Genomic DNA, 20,887 nt, shown 5'->3' on the forward strand with positions numbered 1-20,887 from the left:
TTTCTTAAAACAAAAGAGATGTTTTGTTTTCTGCTCGACTATGTCACCATCAATATAGCCCAAGTGGGAGAATGTTGGAATATTAATTAAATATTCCACATAAGATGGGCTTTATCGATTGTGTTACACTTTGATTTGGTTTCTTATTGGTCTGATATGGGTAATATACGGTTACTAAAACTATTATATGGACTGGCTAGTGTGGGCTAATAGGGACCGTTAGATCTTGATGGACGATCTAACTGATTTACCTATATATAGGATGCTAGGTCCCTCCTCTAAACCCTAATCATAATCACATTATTCTCTGCGTTAGTTCAGAGAGGTTATAATATCAAGCCAGTGAATAGGGAGGAGTCTAGAGGAGAAGATCTAACATCAAGTGATCATAGAATCAACTTCCACCTCAAGTTCGTTCCTAGTGGGGGACAAAAGAAGATATTCCGCTGCGCTTCGTCTCCAATAATCCTAGAAAGGTATGTTCATCATCATCTTGTGCCATTATTATACTAAGGTGTTTTTAGTCGATCCATGATATCTTGGATAGAAATATTCTTACCTCTTGTGCATGGGGAAAGATTAGGGGAGAAGGCTCTTTCGGCGTTAGCCTCTTATGTAACATATTTTATTATTATCTATTATAATATTCTCCCCTGGTTCCAAAAAAAAAAAGAAAAAAGAAAGAAAAGAAGTGTAAATTTTACACCCCAAAAGTGGGTCTTTTTTCTTAATGAAGCAAGCTAACATTTGGCAGCATTTTGAGGTTTAGTTTAGGCCATGTATTGTCAATACTGATTTTTGGTGAATACTGACATTTTAATCCACCGTAAATAGGGGCGGACCCACAGTGGGGCCGGGAGCCATACCCCCATTTAAAAAAAAAAATTTATATTAATTTCCTAAAATTTTCTAGTTTTTATGTAAATTCCCTTAATTTTTTTCCAGTTTTTTCTCTTCCCAATTGTGAAATACCACTATTTGGCATCCCTCAAATATTGAGAAATTTTTTTAAAGATGTGAAATACTACTATTTGGGCCCCCCCAATATTGAGGACAAATTTAACTCCTCTATCCCAATTTAGAAGTTCCTCTAATTTTAGAGGTGGGTTTTGTAGGATTTTTAGGATTTTCATTTCATCAAAGAACATCCTTGAACACTAATCGGCTACTTGGTTTCCTTCCCGTCTAATGTGGGTGAAACGGACATGTCCATTTGATATGAATCCTTGACGGATGTCATTAATAATGTTCCCAAACTTTCCTTGGATCTTCGAATAAGGATGAAGAAACAGGATAGCTTGGCGAAAGTCGGATTCCATTTCAATAAGCCATGTCCCCATATTGAGAGCAATGTCCAATTCTTCTTTTAATGTCAAAAGTTTAGCTTTTAGAAATTCATTACATCGCACCTTTTTTGAAAATCCGCCTCAGAACGCTCCACTATGGTCTCTAGTAACTCCTCCACTTGAACAATTTGACCTTGTTTGATAATGGAGGCGTCAGTATCGCATTTAAACCAACCCTTCGGTGGTTTAGACCAATTACACTTCTTTATAATCTATTTCTTATTTGTTCTACAATTTTAGTTATTTGATTTTTATATTGTAAATAAAATGTCTATAGTTAGTAAAATAACTAACTACCATTAGTTAAAAATATTGTTGCTTTAATTTACCTATATTTTGTTAGGAAAAAAAATATCATTATCAATTATTTACTTTTTTCAAAATATGTGTGGGCCTCACAAAATATATGTGGACTTATTCTTTAATTTAATAAAATAATCTAGAAGTAGGCCCTCAATGGGTCTTATAGCGGCCCATACAATATGTGTACGGAAAAAGCATTAGTGCTTCCCCAAAGGGAAGGTTATCCGAACTTTCATTCTTCAGCCCCCCAATATTGAATCCTGGTTCCGCCCTTTGACCGTAAATCCGATTCAAACGGATAGACAAAGCAAAAGAATGCAAATTTCTTTTTTTGAATTTTTATTTTTAGTTATTATGCTTAAGACTTTTAAATCAAGAGGCTAGCTATATTAGACATTATTCACTACTTGCTACTCTATTTGATCACCTTCGAAATTTTTTTGTGGAGAATAGATGAATAAATAACATGTATATTCGTAAAAGACATTCGTAATCTACTTTGCTTGATTCAATTTGTAGTTTAATTTCTTTTAGTATTGATTACTCAAAGTTCTTCGTTGTCTAAATTTTGCAGGTATGAAGGAGGTTTGATAAAAGAAATTATTAGAGAAGTTTGTAAAACATTGATCAAGAGACCCTTTAATATTGAAACTAACACCCTCGTGGGAATTGAATCTCATATACAAGAAATGTTGGTGTTATTAGATATTGAATCTAGCAACCGAAAAATTGTGGGGATCCATGGACTCGGTGGTATTGGAAAGACAACAATCGCTAAAGCTGTCTACAACAAAGTCTTTAATCACTTTGAAGGGTGCAGCTTTATTTCAGATGTCCGAGAAACTGCTAAAAAATCTGATGGTCTTGTCTCCTTGCAAAAGAAGCTTATCTTTGATATACTGAAACAAGAAAATGAAAATATTTCTAGCGTGGACAATGGAACCTGGGTCATCCCAGAAAGATTATCAAGAAAGAAGGTTCTTATTGTCCTTGATGACGTGGACCAAGATAATCAAGTAAAGTCTTTGGTTGGCGACCGCAACTGGTTTGGTATTGGAAGTAAAATCATTATCACGAGCAGAGATAATCATATTTTGAACCTTCAAAAAGCAGATGAGGTTTACAAACCCCCTGTAATGGATTCAAATGCTTCTCTTCAACTTTTTAGCCGTCATGCATTTAAAATGGATCAACCTCTAGATGATTATTTGAACTTTTCAGAAGCTATAGTAAAAACTACCGGAGGACTTCCTTTGGCTCTTCAAGTTACAGGTTCGTCTTTATACTTGAAGAAAAAACCACTATGGAAAGACATGCTAAGAGAGATGCAAAATGTTCCTCATGGAGACGTCACAAAGAGGTTGAAAATTAGTTACGATGCATTAAAAGATGAAGAAAAGCAAATGTTTCTCGATACCGCTTGTTTTTTCATTGGAATGCAGAGAGGTATTGCATGTTACATATGGGATGGTTGTGGTCTTTTTCCTAAATTAGGGCTTGAGGCTCTTTGTGTAAGATCTATGGTGACAATTAACGAAAAAGGAGTTTTAGGGATGCATGACCTGCTTCGGGATCTTGGAAGGGAGATTGTTCGGCAAGAGAACAAAGATGAACCTGGGAAGCGTCGTAGCATATGGTCTCAAGATGATGTGTTAGAAGTACTCATGACACAAACGGTATGTATTGAACATACGTAAGTTACTTTTCTTTGAGGAACTTGTAAATAATGTCTTTGATGGATTTTTCCTTGATTTATTTAAATGATTTTATATATATGGGAACTTAATTAAGGTACTCTTATTTGTTTTTCCTGTGTTTTGGTTTTTTTTAGGGAACAAATAGTGTTAAAGGACTCAGTATTGATTTTCGAAATATATCAATGGGAGAAGTGCTGATGAACGAATGTTTTACAGCAATGAGAAGACTAAGATTACTACGGATTGATTATGCACAATTTTCTGGGGACTTCACTCATTCGCTTTCAGAACTAAGATGGCTTAGTTGGAAAGGATGTAGTGACCGATGTGGCAGAATCAATTTCCGTCCATGGAAATTAGTAGTTCTTGATCTATCAGAGAGTAATATCACACATAATTGGATGGGTTGGAAATACATCAAGGTCCAGCCAAACTTCTCTCTTTTATTTGATTTGTTAATTTGTTAAGTTCAAATGCTCTTTCAAATACTTAAAATCTTATTTTGTGCTATGCTTCTTAAGTTAATTAGGTAAGTTTCTATATGTTTTTCTTATTTTATAGATGGCAAAAGATCTAAAAGTCCTAGATCTGACGGGTTGTCGGCAACTATCTCGTACTCCTGATGTTTCAGCGAATCGACTCTTGGAGGTTTTGCTTCTTAAGGGCTGCATATATTTGCGAGAGATCGATCCATCCATTTCATATCTTACAAAATTAGTTGTGTTGAACATGGCTTGCTGCGAGAGAGTGAGCGAGCTTCCAACTGAAATTTGTAAGTTGACTTCTCTGCAAAAACTCAATTTAAGAGAATGCATCAATTTAAAGAAGTTGCCTGAAAAGTTTGGGCAATTGATATCCTTGATAGAACTTGATTTAGAATGGTGCACGAGATTAGTGGATCTCCCAGATGAAATTTGTCAGTTGACTTCTCTGCAAAAACTCAATTTAGGAAACTGCTACAACCTAAAGGAGTTGCCTGAGAAGTTTGGCCAAATGGCATCCTTGACACAACTTGATTTAGATTCATGCTACAATCTAGTTGGTCTCCCAACTGAAATTTGTCAGTTGACTTCTCTCCAGAAACTCAATTTAAATTGGTGTAGCAATCTAAAGAAGTTGCCGGAGAAATTTGACCAAATGATATTCTTGACGGAACTTAATTTAAAAGGGTGCAAGAGTTTAGTGGATCTCCCAGATGAAATTTGTCGGTTAACTTCGCTGCAAAAACTGAGTTTATCTTGGTGTGAAGAACTAAAGAAGTTGCCGCAGAAATTGGACCATATGGTATCCTTGACAGAAATCGATTTAGAGGGTTGTGCTAGTCTAGTAGATTTTCCAACTGAAATTTGTAAATTGGATTCTCTCGGAAGTCTCCGTCTACAAGGATGTGGGAATCTAAAGAAGCTACCAGAAAAATGGGATCACGTGACGTCATTGACAGAACTGACATTAGGTTCTGATAAGAGTGTAATAGATCTCCCAAGTGAAATTTCTCGATTGAATTCTTTAAGAAAACTTGCTATACAGAATTGCTCCAGCCTCCCAAGTGAAATTCTTCAATCGACTTCTCTCAATAGTCTCACTTTAACGTCATGCCAAAGTTTGAGAAACCTGATTATTGGCAGCAGCAGCAGCTATTCAAGTTTGACCAGAATTTCTATCCATGGTTGCCTTTCACTTCGTTACATCTCAGCTCTTCCTTTGAGTCTGATTACCTTGTCTATGATGGGTTGCCCGTCATTAGTAAGAATATCAACTACATGCTTGAGAGACTTAAGAGAATTATCCCTTCACGATTGCGAGAGCCTCGAAGAAATTGAAAGTGTTGACAAGAAAATGGACTCCCTAGAGCTCTTGGACCTTCATAAATGCCGTTCATTGAAAAATTTACCAAAACCGGAGGCGAAGGGGTTAAAAAATCTTAGATCGATTTATGTGATAAATAATCAGTCCATATCTAAATTTGATGGCAAGGGTATGGACTCTCTGGAGGTTTTGATAATTTCGCATGTCCAATCACTAAGAAAGATTCTAAATCTGCAAGATTCGAAGAGGCTGTTAACGCTAACAATCGATGAATGCCCGGAGTTATCAGAGATTGAGGGTTTTGAGGAATGCAAATCCTTGAAAACATTGAGGATTATCAACGCCAGATTGTTCAAAACGTTACCAGATATCTCAAACCTGAGCAAGCTGAGGTGTTTACAAATCAGTAGCTGTTGCTTCTCAATGGAAAGATTACCTGATCTTTCAAACTTGAAAGAGTTGGGAGAACTGTACATTGGAAATTGTGAGGACTTGGACAAGCTTCAAATGCAATCGAAACCAAAACCTGAGAATTATTGGGAGAACTTAATCCAGATTCCAGGCCTTGACAGATTGGTGTCCTTGCGAAGATTGGGAATAACGGACTGCGTGGCGATTCAGAGATTACCAGATCTGTCAAATTTAAACAATTTGACTCATCTACACATTATGCGCTGCAAGAACCTAATGGAGATCCCTGGTATCGACAAGTTGGAAATCTTAGAGGAATTGAATATTAGTGGCTGTGAATCCTTGGAAAGATCGCCTGCTCTGTTAAGCTTGAGAAACTTGAAAACTTTTGCAATTCAAGGCTATAAGAATTTGACCCAAATTTCTGGCGTTGACATGTGGAAAATGTTAGAGGAATTGAATATTAGTTGTTGGGAATCCTTGGAAGGATTCCCTCATCTGTCAAACTTGAGGAACTTGAAAGTTCTCAAGATTCAAGGAATCAAGAATCTTACCCAGATTCCTGGTGTCAGCCTATTGGAAATGTTAGAGAAATTGATTATTAGTCGGTGCGAGTCCTTGGAAAGATTGCCTGATCTCTCAAGCTTGAGAAACTTGAAGTTTCTATCTATTAAAGACTGCGAGAATTTGACCCAGATTCCTGGTGTTGCCAGGTTGGAACTCTTAGAGACGTTTCATGTTAGTGGCTCCGAGTGGTTGGAAAGATTACCTGAACTACCAACGAACCTGAGGAATCTAAAGATCAAAGGCTTCAAGAATCTAACTGAGGTTGATGCTGTTGAAAGACTGGAGTTCTTAAGGGTTTTAAATATTATTGGGTTGGAGTCAATGGAAAGATTACCGGATCTGTCAAACTTCAAAAACCTATGGAAGCTACGGATTGAAGGTTGTAAGATTCTAACTGAGATTCAGGATGTTAGCACATTGAAAGGCTTAGAATATTTGTGTGTAAGCGGGTGCAAGTCTTTGGAAAGATTACCTGACCTATCAGACTTGGAAATGTTGAAGTCCCTAGAAGCTAAGGACTGCAAAAAGCTAACTGAGATTCAAGCTGAAAACTATCAATTGGAATCTTTGTCCAAGTTGGATGTCAGGGGGTGCACATCCTTGGAAAAACTACCGGACCTTACAAAGTCTAAATTGTGGAACCTAAATGATGTGTCCTGCTGGGAGTTAACTGATGCTGGTCTAATACAACTATTGGCTGATGGCGGTTGCACAAAATTACAGCTAGCTCTAACAGACCTGCCAAAACACTAAGTGGCATTTCTTTGTAAATGACAAAATATTCAAGGTACACACGCCTCTCTCTTCATCTGAATCATTTCTTATTATTATTATTATTATTATTATTATTATTAACTCAGGATTTCTTTTTCAAATTCTATAGCCCTTCATTGTCTGCATGATGTCTTTTCATTTTTTGGGGGGCCTTTTCTGTTTTCTGTTGTTAAGGCTCCATTAGCTTATAAAGTTATGAGATTTTTTTTCCACTTCCACTCCAATTTCTTAGCATTAATAAATCCTTATTTCATGAATAAAGAAAATTTGATATTATTTAGTTTTCTTTAATCCAAATCACTAAAAGGTTTTGATTTGGAAAACAGGCAAGGAGAAATCGATCAGTGCAAAGTTGTAGGCTCATAAGATCACCTTCCTTTTTCTTGTTGGTCAACTAGCACTTGCCAGATGACATCTCCATGCAGATTACTCAAAGGTATAGCTAGCAAATTAATCAAAAGTAATGTGAAAAAGTATGGATTTAGTTTCATAGACCTTAATGGATTCAATTGTCAATTCAAATTCAATTTGTAAATACCTTCTATTTGTGCACAGTTTCTTCAATACAATCTTTTTAACCAACATAAATTAGATTTATGAGTGAAAAAAATATAGATAGGCTATTTCTGTTTAACAGTATGATGGTTCGTATCCTACTTTACTAAAGAGATGTATATAAGCTATGTTGTGGATTGATTATATTTGACAAATTTTAACCTATATCATCGACTTCATGTTCCTTCCAAATCGAATTCTCGGTGCAAATCAGATATATATAGCACTGTTAGAGCTATCACAAAACTAGTTTCTAGCAATAGCATAATGATGTTTCATGTTATGCCTCAATTTCCAATTTATGTAAGCAAGTTTTTGTGAGTATATACAGAGGCAGTAGTTTTATGTTTCAATTTTTAATTGGGTCAACTTAATATGAAAAAATTCAGGTCTTTGTTTCAAACTATCTGATTGGACTTCTGTCCTTCTATTTCATATATGTTTGGTGATATTCCAGAGAAGAAGAATAGGTCAATCAGAAAATGGGCCACAGTGAACAGGGAAGAGAAGGTTTGCACATAAAAGAGGAGGGTGGAAGCATATAATATTTTAGACATAAACTTTATTTGTATATTTTGTGACCTCTCAAATGCCTAACTTCAAATTTTGAATATATGTATATTTTTCTTTTAATTGGCACATGGAGAACCCAGATGCAATACCTCCCTTTCAGTTGCTTTCATTGTACACACTCATATTAAGAATGATGATTTCCTGTGAGCAATTCATCAGGGAAGAGATAATATGTTTCCTAACTAATAGTTTAACCTTTCATGCTCCAAATTGATCCATGAATTCCATAGTTTTTGGTTCTCTATAATTGGTAGAGGATAAATTCAGAATCTCGGATCTACAACAGGCAAGGATATTGCTCTTTGGAGTTGTACCCAAGAATCTAAATGTCAATCCAATGTTAACTGCAATTTGGGACTTGTGGAGTGAAAATCATAACAGGTTTATTTGATTAAGAGGCTCATATGATAAAACACCAAAATTTCAATGATAGGTTTGTGAATTGTTGCATTCAATGTTGCTCAGGACACTCAATCCTTTCTGCCCGGAGTTACTACAAGAATTACTTGCAAGAGGCAAAGAGGTTCTTGAAGAACAACTGTAGAAAACCAGTATACAGTAGCATTATTTCTTATTTGTTGTTCAGACTTCAGACTAGTTAAAAAGAGTTTTGATTTTCCAATTTCCCATGGTTGTTCATACTTTTTGTGTTTCCTTTTTGTCTGTGAGCAAGGTTACCTTTCAGTAACTAGTGGTATCACGGTTACACATGGTTTTTTGTCTTATTTTCCAAATTACCTGTTAGGGGTCCAATCAAATCCTGCTGAAGTTAGGTTTATAATTAGTGGAGACAATTTAAATTTGAATCATTAGTCTTTGTACATAGTTGGCGGACCACAGTTATAGCCCCAAGGTTAATGCATCAAAACAGCCTCCCAACAAAAATTGTTGGGGTAAGACTACGCATGAAAACTGCCCCCCATACTTTACTTGTGCAGAAGTCTTTAGAACCAGGTATGACTCTTAGGCTTTCTATGCATTTTCTTAAGCTCCAATATAGAGCGGGATTTTTCTGGAGTGGCAGTGATCAAATCAACTAGAAATATGTTATGTTTACTTAATCTTCAACAAAATCTCACACTCTAGCTAGAAGGAACAATGGAGACCAACTTGTTGGGCCAAGGCCTTGATGAGTAGTTGTGCCATGGATTTCTTTTCTATACATCTATGGCATTAAATGAGACTCTTGGTAGTCATACAACAGATATTCAATGCTTTTTTCCAGCCTAATAGGTCAAGTAAGGTGTTCATAGATTTTCTTCTTGATAGATAGCCAGTGTTCTGTGCAACAACATGATGATAGACTTTTCTCTAAGGCCTCTGTTTGTCTACATAACCTCACTTCCAGATTTTGTCTCCACATCCCTTAAGTGCAAGCCTTGTAGAAAATTATTATCTTCTTCTCTTCAAGAAAGAAGTCCAGGTCTGTGTGTACCCGGATTTTTCTCTACAATTTTAGACTGGCTCAACTTGGAATGCCGATTAGGTTTAATGGGTTAGATTTGAGAGGCTAAATCATGACCAACACCTCACAGGTACAGTTTATCAGGACTTTTTTTAGGATATCTTTGTCAATCAATAGTAAGTCTTGTGGTGAGATGTCTCTTTACTCTTGCTTCTCAATACATGGCTTTTGTTGCATTATCATGGAGATGTTGTCCTGAAAAGTAGATAATGCTACAAAGAAGGAAATGCAGAAGAAAAAATTGTAAACTGATGAAAGCTTCTCCCCTAATTTTTCTTCACATACACTTTCCCCTTCCATTTCTGGGGGTTACAGTTTCATCCTTTCGTAGAACTTTAAGAACTCTGCTCTAGAGGGCACTTATTCTTCAATGAAATGCAGAATAAGATGAAGAGGAGAATGGAGATAACATAGTAAGAATGTTGCCAGAGATTCCCTACTGTGTACAAAACATCATTTCTCAAGGTTCCTACAATACTAAAAGCTACCTACTGATCCTTTGAAATTAATTGTCAACACAGACGTACAGCAGCCGTAGACAGAAGTATCGTTGCTGGTAGTTGTCAATTAGTCCTCTGTTGGCCATGAAATGAGCGATGTATCTTGCAATAGGTCTACTTACCTAATCCTTAAATACCTTGGTGATAATGATTACAGAATTTATCGAAAAATACCTTCCTAGTTCTTTGGGGCACTAGGAAATAATAACATAGGAAAAAGAAGAGGAATTTTATTTTACTTTTGTCTAATTTCACTCCATTCACTTGAATCATTGCCAACCAAATAGCTATGTAGGTTACCTATACATTTTTCTCAAGGTGGATACCTGTTGCTAATGAAAGATTGAAACCAAAATGAACTTTGGTCCTGTGTGCATCTTGCTCTAGCTGAACCAAGAACATACTTTTCTTCATTAGGAATCACTGAATCAACAATGAATTTTAAAAAAGAAGGAATGAAATAATCAGTAAGAGAAAACAATCCGAAATCAGATTACTGGACCACCTTTAACATTGTAATGAGCAGATAGAAATTTCCATAGGCAAAGAAAGCAAACTAATTAGTCAATATGAAACCAAGGCCTCTGTTTAGCATATCATCCTCTGGTAAGGTGGCTTGGCGTTGTAGTGGTATTGTGAACTGTGTAGAATGATTAGCTTTCATTTAGGATCTTCCTCCCAATGTTGTTGATGATCTGTGAAGTTGTCACTGGGATTGAAGTTACATGTTTTTTCTTTTTTTTTCCAATAAATCTTTGCTTGTTGAATTAGTAGAAGGAATTCAGAATTAAGTCTAGGAATACACGGCATCCTAAACAGAATTTCTCTTATTTCACATTGTGGAATTTAAAATTTTCAGGGAACTGTTGTCTTTCCCACAGACTCATTAGCTTTAATATGACTTGCAGACAGAAAGGTTAAACCTCAATCAGGAACGTGGGGAAACACAAAGGGACAAGGTGGAGCATGTGGAAATCTTCTCCCAAGTAACCTTGTGATGATACTCATGCAGGGTGTGCTTGCCAGGAATTGGAGTACATTCAAAAGATCTAAATGGGCCATCAAGTATAGAAAGTGCCAGGTATCTTTAGTGAGACTTGCTTGATCCTAGCAAATTTTTTTGAATCCATGGCCAAGTTCTCAACTGCTCAAGGTTGTCAACTGTTATTGCATGCGTGTCCATACATGGATTTGAAAAGCCCTATGAAATTTTCTTAGTATTATGTACCTAGTTGCTCAGCTGGATGGCATAATAATGTAAGCATTAGTTCTCTTGATACAATGTTACCCAGCTGTGTGATCCCAAGCAGCAAGAACTTGAGGTAACACCAGTGTTCAAAGCTATGTTCCTATTCTTTTAGTGACTTAATTTTGACTTGTTGGATTAATAGTGTGCACATATTTATTCCATTTGTTGTTTTTTGGGTGCTGATATGACTAGGGACTCATAACAGCAAAGAGGAATAGGAAGGCTTTTTTTGGGTGTGTTCTCTAAATAACCAATGGAGTATGATCCATGAACCAATCTTTTGTTCTACATTTATATCTTGATGGCTATCCAAATATATCGTAGAATATGATTTTCATTTTCTCAGTCTTTCTTTTTATGAACAGGACATTGTGGTTGGTTGCTAAATTCTCGAGAGCAAGCTCCCTACCTATGTGATGCAAGATCTTGATGTAGTCAGTCTACTGCAAAGTTGCTCACTTAAGGCCGTGTCCAGCTTCCTTTCAGCATGGGGCAAATATATTTCACATCTTGGATATGATTTGATGAACTAAAGTGGGCATTGTAGCTTCATTCATTCTTCAGACATCATTTTCAAGACGTCAAAATCTATAAGACTCATTTTTCTTAGGTACCTGAGATCAATGCAAAGCTCACACTGATTCCCAACATGTGATTCTTGATTTGATGATGAGTTGTTAATTTGTCTTATGAATTATGATCTGCAGGTGGGTGATCCAACTTGGGAAGCCTTTTGTGAGGTAAGGCCATTGGAGGCTTCGGATGCAACACTTATAGAGCCAGAGCTGAAGTGTTGGAAAGGGGATAATTTTTGGGTCTACTTGTGAGGCTGTTTTGACTCATTGGGAAAGCCATGCTTGTGAAAAGAGTTCAATATATGAGCAAAGTGTGGTGGGTATAATTTATGATCAAATGAGAAGACTTCGGAGATCGGGAAAAAACTTCGATTGGATCCTTCGATAGTGCAGGTTATTTTGGGAAAGCCTATTTCTCAAGACGGATGACTATGGTTTTGATCCCAGGCAACTTGATGCTGGTGAATGTCATCAGTCTTAAACCCATGGTCATCTGTATCACATCACCACGGCATAGCGGCTTAAGTATATCAATTGTGTTGATATATGCTTTCATCCTCATCTTCTTTCCTTTCAAGTATTATATTTTGGCATTTTCTTTCTTTTCTCTGTTACTCCTTAAATTTAAGAGAGATAAGCTTTGGTTCCATTGCTCTTGATTTTCAACAGTGATATCCCTATTTCTTTTACTTATTCAAGTTTGTTGCACTAACAAACTTGAAGTTTACTGTAACAGTTGTTTTGTGAGGCATGATCTTTGGGAAATCACGGATTCCATAACATTAATTTTAAATCATTCATTTGCAAGACAGCAACCACTGCAACTATTATGTGTGCCTCATATTCTTTTACCAGGTTTGAATGCTAACCGGCTCTGATATACTTTGGCAGTGATATTGAATGTCCTGTTTCTGAGTTTTGTAATGGAGGCGGGACTTGGGCTGACATGACCTTGTGAACATGAGATCATTCACTTGGCTAATCCGCAAATCAAATATTGGTTCAATTGGGCGCTCAGCTTCTTTCACAGAAGGCACGAAGCTTGAAGGCGACTTACTGCATTCATCTGCAAAACAACAATGAAAATTAAATTTGAACATGTTACAGCAGGTGCCTTACCAAGTCAACGAGGCTCCCAAAACTGCAGTATCTAGGCATGGTCATAAAACGAATAAATTTAAGCTAAATGTGCTTTGACAAACGAATAAATTTAAAGTTGTGAGATTTTTTGCATCCTAGTGTTAGGAATTCCTTGAACCTCCACTGCTATCATGATTCAATTTCTAGTATGCCACTACCCATTTAACCAGCTAACGGCTGCATATGTTTAATTCATCCTTGCCTTTGGCTTTTAGTCTCAAATCTAAACTGACACACTTCTCATATGGCCATATCTAAGTTTACTGCCTTTTTGTTTTAACCTTATGTTGATTTAGTAGAAGTTATTAGTAACATTAGTTTAATGGAAATGCATTAAACTTTCAATTGAATTGGGTATTGAGATATTTACATATGCAAAGAAAAAATTGTACTGAGAAGAATGGTTTCTTTCGTTTCGAAATTATACCGTATTTACACTATTTTTAAGCACAATTTTTGCATTGAAATCGTACTGTACCGTTATGCAAAATATAATTTAATACCGTATTGTATAAATTGTATAAATTTGGTATGGTATAGTTTCAAAACCTAGTTTTGAAATTACCAGATATCATATTGAATTGCTAGTATCATACCGAATTGACACTCTTAGTAGAGAATTGCAAGTGAAAGTGTGGAACCCAAAGAGAAGTAGAGATAAAAGACTCTTCCGTGATGGAACCGTTTTGAAAAGATTAGGCGGAAAAAAAAATGATAAGAATTTTGAGAAAAAGAGAAGTAATTCTTTTTGGAAAAAAAAAAAAACTTATAAGTGTTTGGATTTTGATTATAGTTTAGATTAATAATATCTGAATGGGTGGTAATAAGAAAAATGTATTGTTATGTTGAAACTTAAAACATCTGGGTCTAGCTGTTTAGGACGTCTTTGGTTCTCGATTGGTCGAGACGTGGAGCGTGTAAGTTGTAAAGCAAGTTGGCCCAGATGAACCTTAGATAAATTAAAAATAATAATAATAATAATAATAATACTAATAATAATAATAATAACAATAATCTTAATCATATTAGATGTGGGAAAGACAGATGGATAAAAACTAAAGAAGTTAAATCCTACTCGAAAAAGGAAAGGAGAGATTCAAAATATATATATATATATAGATAGAGAAAGAGAGAGAGAGTCTAAACCTGGAACCAAGAAATATAAAATACGGTAGAGCCCAGGGAGCGGAGCCTGTGTTTTTCTTTCTTCTTGTTCAACAACATCGCATATCAGACCATTGAGGATCGGTCGATCCCCTCCATACAGAATAAAGGTACTCTATCTAATTCAGTAGTTTTTTTCTTTCTTTCTCTGAGTGTTTGTATGTAACTTAGCTTATATGCATGGCTTCCACTTCAAATACTAGTAAGCGGTTGAAGGTTTCAACCGTAAACTGCCATTCTGGTGTTAAGAATAATGGTATCATCCCTACTAATCTTATTGCCCTACTTCCAAATGAAATTCAGATTCTGGTAATAAACAAATTAGACTTGGTGGGCTTCCATCGTTTCGGTTCTGCAATGGCAATCCATCGCCATTGCTGCCAACAAAATACGGCATCAATTTCTCCTCAAACCTCAATTCCCATGGCTCATGCTTTCCTACATGGAGTCAGAGTGTCCTTATTATCATCATCATTCAGTGTGTCATCATGATTATCATGATCATCATCATCGGGGGTTTTTCAGTCTCCTCCATGACAAAGTTTATAGGTTAAAGATGCCTAAAATATTCCATGGTGCTCGCTGTTGTGGGTCAAACTGGGGTTGGTTGATAATGTTGGGTAATTAAGACGGAAGCATGTTCCTTCTGAATCCATTTACTTTTATCCGTATTAAACTTCCACCTAGATCTACTCTTCCTTTTTTACTTCTATCTGCAATATATGAACCCAATCCGAATTATATTCGCAAAGTTATGTTGTCGTCGTCTCCTTCTACCGCTTCTGCTGCTAACGATTCCAATTTGAATGAAAACCCTTCTTCGGTGATAAGTGATGATTGTTGGGTCGTAGCTATTTATATGAGCCATCATTTAGCCTTCTGTAGACTGGGAGATAGAGCATGGACCCCCTTGACAAAGAACTTTATAGAACCAGAACCTCTTGGATATGAAGACCTCATTGTCTATCAAGGAAAATTGTATGCGATTAAGTTCAGTTTTGATCTTATACTTTTGGAGTTATCTCCTCAACCAAGGGAAACAAGTTGTAACATTGCCCCTCCACCGATGGAACAATTGGATGAACATACATATAGTTCACTTTATTTGGTGGAATGTTGTGGAGAGTTGCTAGTGGTTGCAAGATGGACCAAATTCATTGCAGTTGATTTAACTTCTAAATATCTTCACGATGTTTATCTTCCAACAACTTTTATGTTCAAGGTATATAAGTTAGATCTACGGCACCAGTGCTGGATTAAGGTTGAAGACTTAGGCGATCAAATGTTATTTATTGGCACAAGTACTGGCATTTTTGTCTCGGCATTCGACTATCCTGGATTTAAAGGAAACTCTATATATTTTACAGATGATTACTTTCACAATTTTGATGCCATGTGGCTTCGACCAAGCTGTGAGAGTGCTACTTGTTATGATTTGGGTGTGTTTCACTTAAAAGATAATAGCATTGGGGTTATTTTTTCAAATGCTTCGCATTCATATTTGTCTCCACCTGTATGGTTCACACCGGTTTTTTAGTGGAAAGAAGGATTTTTAGAGAGCTTCTGAGGTGGGTTTTTTTTTTTTGGGTACTTTTTATGTTTTTATCAATTGAATTGGCTCCCTTTTATTCTTTCCTTGATTGGCTTCCAGACTTTTACAATGTTCATTTATTTCATCAAATTGTTTTATTTGGACAAACAGAATCAAACTCATCAATAATGAAAATTCCCATTGCTTAACTCTGCCTCTTAATATAATTAATTTGACCACATTCATGAATATATCAACAACTAGCCACTAGCTTCTCTCTCTTAACAATTCCCTGAATATATTACAATGCACCAATTAGGTTGTCAACCTTTTATACAATCAATAATCTCTCTCTCTCTCTCTCTCTCTCTCTCTCTCTCTCTCTCTCTCTCTCTCTCTCTCTCTCTCTTTCTTTTAAATAAAGATCGATTGTATTAAATTTAAAAAGGGAAAAAAGAAGAAAGAGATTACACCATAAAAAGGAACCATAATAGACTTAGTTAGAAAGACCAAATCCTAAAAATTTCAACAAAACTCAAATTGCTATTGTCTTGTTGCATCCCTTTCTAATTCCAGGATCATCAAAGACCATTCCATTTGGATAATAAGATCAAAAGATAAAAATAGTATATTGATGTATAACAAATAAGCATGACTAGATAGAGAGAATGAGTGGTAATTGAGTTGTATCTTCTCAAGTGAATGATGAACTCCAAGCCCTAAATCCGTATCTTTAGCATCTAAAAGGCAGGTGGGTTGATCCATGAACTATATAATCAGCATTAACAATCTTGCATGGCACTAACCCCGGTGGATGGTGATGATTGATGAGAACTGGGGAAGACTTATGGTGGGGGGATGAGGAGATATCACTTCTAGGGTTTAGGGAGATGAAGGAGCGGTTGGACGGAGTAGGATTTTCAGACCTTTTTGCTACATTCTTTCCGAATAGCAGTTTTTCTTTTCTTTTTTGGTAATCGAGTAGCAGTTTGATTGTATATAATAACCAGCAATATGCTCATCCTTAATTCAACAATGCAAATTCCTTTAAACAGAGCTTATACTGCTGCCACTTAAATAGCTGGTTTCTAATATGAAATTATGAGAAATAGAAATATTTTATTAAGACCAAATTGTCTTGTTGCAATAATTTTTTTAATTTTGTAATTTTGTAATGTAGGATATTTAAAAGTTGTAAAATTGCTTAATTTGTGAAGGTTTAAGGTAGAGTAGAGACACTCACGAGATACCATATCGTTGGGTGTCTGTAATGAATCATGGTAGTATAGTATTGTAAATGTTAAGATGATATACGCATTAATAGATAACATCATAACATGAGATGTATCTATTTCCTAACCTGGCTTTTGATTCTTCATTGTTTTGTTCTTTGAGGGGACATGCCATAGACCGGTAGTCGTATGTCTCTTGACTTCTTAACTAGTAGATGATTGGGAGTTCAACCAGCAACTGAGCTGGTTGGAAAGAGTCCTCTTGTCGACCCTAGAGAGTAGTGTACGACATTGTCCTCTCACACCCCCCTCCCCCCACCATACATTCACAGGGGAGGCCCACCTTGTTAGTGTTCAAAGGTGGCCCCCCTTAGAATGGGTCTATGTGTGGGGGGCGGGGGGAAATTAGGGTGAAGTTATATACCACACTAGGGGGGACTTTTTCCGTGGCACTGGTTGGCCATATATTCACCATTCTGTTGAATTCCGAGCCATTTATAACATTTTGGAAAGAAGAAATATTCTTTAATAAATATAAAAGATGAATTAATTGGATTGAGTACAGGTGATGTTTAGATAAAAAGACAAGCCAATGGTGTCTTTATCACATGAATTCTTCAATTTCCTGCTATAACTTTGTGCACTCTTGGAGGGATAGATCTTTATTAAGGTCATTTGCTCTGCTCATGTTGGTTTCCTTCGATCGGGTTACCGTTCATTCATTTTTGGTATTCTGTTTGGCTGTGGAGTTGTGGTTATACATTAGCATTGTTGATTTGAGTTGAAAAATAGGAGTCTTCACCATTGTACGTTTTGGACTGAATTCTTTATTACGATGTCTTCTTTTGGCATTGAAGAACTTAAGCTGATGAATTTAGGTTTTGGGATATCTGCAAAATTGAGGGTTAGATTGACGAAGATGGGGAGCAGAGAGTCTTGGGGATAGGGGAGGGAGAGGGAGAAGATGTTGAAGCTGGAGCTGCAGAGAAAGAAGGGGGTGGGGTGGGGTTGGTAACAATCTGCTCTACTCATTCTAAGATATCTTAAGTTCTCTTATTTCTTACTTTTAAATTCTTTTGCCCTTGAATCAGGTGGGATTATTCCAATCCGGGCTACCTCGATGCACTTAAGCACCTTACTGATCTGAAAGAAGAAGGTGGGTTTGTTTGCCATGAACATTCTATCATTTAGGTTGCAGACCCACATGCTCTGCTTGTAGTGGATTATTCTAGTGAAAGCTATGCAGGTAAAATTAAGACGGTGGCCTTGACAAATTTTGATACTGACAGGCTACAAATAATCCTGGAAAATGGGGTTCTAGTTGTCAGTAATCAGGTGAATTAGAAGTTTTCCAAGATTAAATATAAATATTTGTTGGTCATTACTCTATTTTTTTGTTTTGCATAACTCCTATTTTGATGCGTTTGGGAGCTTTGTGTAGGTGCAACTTCTATTGTTGATATGCGTCCTCAACAAAAAAATGTCTGAACTGTGTCAACTCACTGGAGTAAAACTGATAACGTCTCTCTCTCCCCTCTTAGATTCCATCTTGAAATTGGATTAGTAGTTTGGGTGCCATCTAGTTCAATGATGATACCATTATCATCCTAACTTGAAACCATATGTTGAAGATCTTGGACAATTCCTGTCTCTGGTTCATGTGTCTTCTTGACTAAAGAAATTAGTTTGGTTGTTTAAGGTTCTTTGGCTCTTGTTTATCAAGAGGTGACCCGTTGATTAAATCTTCAAGATCGATCACTGAAACTGCTTACATGGTGTATTATCATGATAATATTACTAGATGATCACAAGCATAATTCCTGCACTATTTCCAAGTTTTCGCAAACTCTGAAATGCAGGTATGGCACAGTGTTGGGTGGTCTCTTGTCTGAAAAGTTCCTTGATGCCAATTTAGCAATTCCTTTCGCTGGGCCTCCATTAAACACTCCGTCCCTCCAGAAGTACAATAGGGTATTACATGGAGACGTTGCTCTCCTTTGTAAATGCATTAACAGACATGGTTTGGCTTAGTTTCTGTGTCTGTTTTATGGAAGTAACCATCCAAAACATTACCATCATGTCAAGTGCTTGAGGATCATGACAATATGTTGGCATACTTTCAACCAATTTGAATCAAGAAGCATGCCTCTATTTTTTTCCTCGTAAAATTTATAATCAGATTACAGGGTCTGATCTATGTGGTTTTGTGATAAATATGGAAGATGGTTGATGCCTGGGTGGGTGGAGCCTCTTCCAAGTTCTGCTTCAAACGCTAAAGAAGGTAGCCTCTAAACATGGAGTCTCAATTCCAACGGTTGCTGTTAGATATATCCTAGATCAGGTAAATTTTGCTTTTTATTTTCATCAGGTTGGTTTAGAACATGGGTCGTTGATTATTCATTCCATTAATAACTTATGGTTTGGCTTGTGTTTCCAGCCATCCGTGGCAGGGTCGATGATTGGAGTTCGGCTTGGTCTCTCTGAGCATATCCAAGATGCAAATGTTGTGTTCTCATTAGTTCTTGACGAGGATGATGAAAATAGCATCCAAGAAGTATCAAAGATAGGAAAGAACCTTCTAAAAGTAATTGGTGACTGCGGCGATGAATATAGGCATGCATGACAGTAGTGCCTTTTTCACCTGTTTGCCCTATCTAAAAGATAGTTGATATCTTTATTTTTTTGGTAACCATTGGTAAACCTTTGCACTGATGGTGAGTTGTGTAACACTCGTGTGTAGCCTTGAAGAAACCGATTTCATTTGTAGTCTTACTTGGAAGATGGGCAGCTTTGGTGGTAGTTGCTAGAACATTTGTATTTAGGTTTCATTAGTATTTAGCACCAGATACCGGTACTTCACTTTCAGTGATGTTGGAGGAATTTATGCTTGAAACAAAGTTGTGTCTCTCTTCACTATTGCTGGATATATTGCTCATTCTGTTTCTGCATCTGTTTACGTTTGCCTCTCATCAGGTTCCCACTTTGGCCTATTCTTCTGCAAATTCATAAGTCTCTTGATACCACAAAGCAATACGCATCATCTTTGCTAGATATAGAATTTCTTTGAAGATCTACTGGTAATTGAGTGTTTTTGTGATGGAACAAAAATCTAAACTTGGTTTGATCGTCATAAACATGGTAAGTCTTGGAATAGGAATTAGATACTGCATTTTTTGCACTTGGGTTGCAAAATCAACACTGGATGTCCGATTCCAATAATCTAAACAGATATATTATGTTTGTACACTCAATGAATCATTTTTCCTTTTTTCTTTTTTTGGGAGGGGGTGTTTGGGTGATTTGGTGAGCAAAGAAAATGGGCTATTGGAGACCATAAACATAAATTTGCAGCTTATCAATTTGCATAACTGAAAAGGAGATCATTTACTTGGCTACTGCGCAAATCAAATATTGGTTCAATTGGATGCTCAACTTCTTACACGGAAGGCATGACCCTTGAAGGCAACCTAAACAGCAGGTGCCTTACCCAGTCAAACAAGGCTCCCAAAACTGTAGTATCTAGGCATGGTCACAACACGATGCAGCCTTATTCTTGCCATAAATAGCTTAATTTATTTGTGAATGAAGACATGCTAAATTGGCAAAGTTGCGAAACTTAGCCACTTGGCAACATTGAATGGTACTGTAAAGTTGCATAATCAGCATGTCCAGCTTTTTAATGAAGTGGATGTGAGGAGGATTAGAAGTATCAAACTTAGTCAATTCCAAACAAACTAGTTTGGGGCATCAAAGAATCGGATTTTTTCATCTAAGTCTAATTATCATTTGCTAAGTAATAGCAGAGACCAAAGAACTTTCTTCCTTCATCTTGTAGGGAACATAAATGGGAATTAGTTACTTCCAGAGCCTCGAAGCTTATTTGGAACTGCAAAACTATTCTAAAGGTGAAACCATTTTTATGGAGGGTGTGTGCACAAGGCCTAGTTACGAGCAAAGCAATGAGGGATAGACTATTGAAAGTCGACCCCTCTTGCAAAA

General features: G+C 36.6%; 1 protein-coding gene, 1 long non-coding RNA gene and 1 pseudogene across 2 annotated transcripts in view; all 3 read left to right on the forward strand.

The window, feature by feature from the left end:
- The window catches only part of LOC149001843 (uncharacterized), a 32,351-nt gene extending 25,033 nt beyond the window's left edge, over positions 1-7,318 (forward strand). Inside the window, exons 6-9 of the mRNA XM_089138592.1 lie at positions 2,224-3,325; positions 3,481-3,768; positions 3,908-6,917; positions 7,231-7,318. Of these exons, the coding sequence (XP_088994718.1) occupies positions 2,224-3,325; positions 3,481-3,768; positions 3,908-6,883 (4,366 nt within the window). The 3' untranslated portion in view covers positions 6,884-6,917; positions 7,231-7,318. The remainder of the gene's footprint in view (positions 1-2,223; positions 3,326-3,480; positions 3,769-3,907; positions 6,918-7,230) is intronic.
- LOC149001845 (uncharacterized) lies at positions 7,251-13,302 on the forward strand. Its single transcript, XR_016170193.1, has 5 exons — positions 7,251-7,340; positions 10,906-11,078; positions 11,439-11,479; positions 11,612-11,856; positions 11,954-13,302. It is a non-coding gene; the product is annotated as an uncharacterized LOC149001845 (long non-coding RNA).
- A 1,577-nt stretch (positions 13,303-14,879) lies between these two features.
- On the forward strand, positions 14,880-19,511 carry LOC149001846 (uncharacterized; annotated as a pseudogene).
- Positions 19,512-20,887: the final 1,376 nt, after the last annotated feature.

The sequence above is a fragment of the Hakea prostrata genome, chromosome 10 (assembly GCF_041222555.1).
Source record: "Hakea prostrata isolate BN-2017 chromosome 10, UWA_Hpros_2, whole genome shotgun sequence".
Taxonomy (NCBI): Eukaryota; Viridiplantae; Streptophyta; class Magnoliopsida; order Proteales; family Proteaceae; genus Hakea; species Hakea prostrata.